General features: G+C 40.8%; 1 protein-coding gene across 3 annotated transcripts in view; it reads left to right on the top strand.

The window, feature by feature from the left end:
- Rnf121 (ring finger protein 121) overlaps positions 1-671 on the top strand; it is a 60,376-nt gene that overhangs the window by 46,256 nt on the left and 13,449 nt on the right. For all 3 annotated transcript variants that reach the window (XM_026790125.1, XM_005368812.3, XM_026790126.1), the window contains one exon: positions 305-412. In XM_026790125.1, coding sequence (XP_026645926.1) covers positions 305-412 — 108 coding nt within the window. The remainder of the gene's footprint in view (positions 1-304; positions 413-671) is intronic.

The following is a 671-nucleotide window of genomic DNA, read 5'->3' as shown; positions in this document are numbered from 1 at the left end:
TTTTTTTTTTTTTTTACTTCCTCACCCAACTAACCTAAATTTGAGAGGTGGTGGCTTGGGTCAGCTGATACTTATTTTTAGGGATCCCTTTTCTTGGTCCAGGAAGATGCAAAATGTTCTTGAGGGTTTGATGACTTAGGGGTATTTCTACAGTTGAGGGTGTGAACGCAGTAACTAGAGGTGCCCAACAAATCCTGAGCATTGAACCTGATCCCCCCTGATGTGAGAAGGGGTTCTGGGTACCCAGTGGCCCTGAGGCCACCATTCTGTGCCCACTGTGCTGACTTTTTTCTCTTTCCTTTAGGTTGGTTTATAAGTGGTTCCTCCTAATCTATAAGATCAGCTACGCCACTGGCATTGTTGGCTACATGGCTGTCATGTTTACCCTCTTTGGTCTTAACTTATTATTCAAGTGAGTACCCTTTGCTTTTACATTTTTCTGGTATTTAGAGAAGAATGGCTGGAGGTTCTGGGTATTAAAAAGGAGAACCTGGTATGGGTGGCAGCCCTCTGTGCTGTTCTGCTGACAGAGAACATTGAATATCTAAATACAGACAAAGGCTAGAGTCCCAAATCATTGCTTTTATATTTTCCAAAAATTAGTATTCAGTGGAAAAACATAACAAAAGTAAACATGATTACCCATAATTCTACCCTTTAAGAATAGTTTT

This window comes from Microtus ochrogaster, unplaced genomic scaffold, assembly GCF_000317375.1.
Source record: "Microtus ochrogaster isolate Prairie Vole_2 unplaced genomic scaffold, MicOch1.0 UNK41, whole genome shotgun sequence".
NCBI classification, from domain to species: Eukaryota; Metazoa; Chordata; class Mammalia; order Rodentia; family Cricetidae; genus Microtus; species Microtus ochrogaster.
This window is presented reverse-complemented; position numbering and strand designations above follow the sequence as displayed.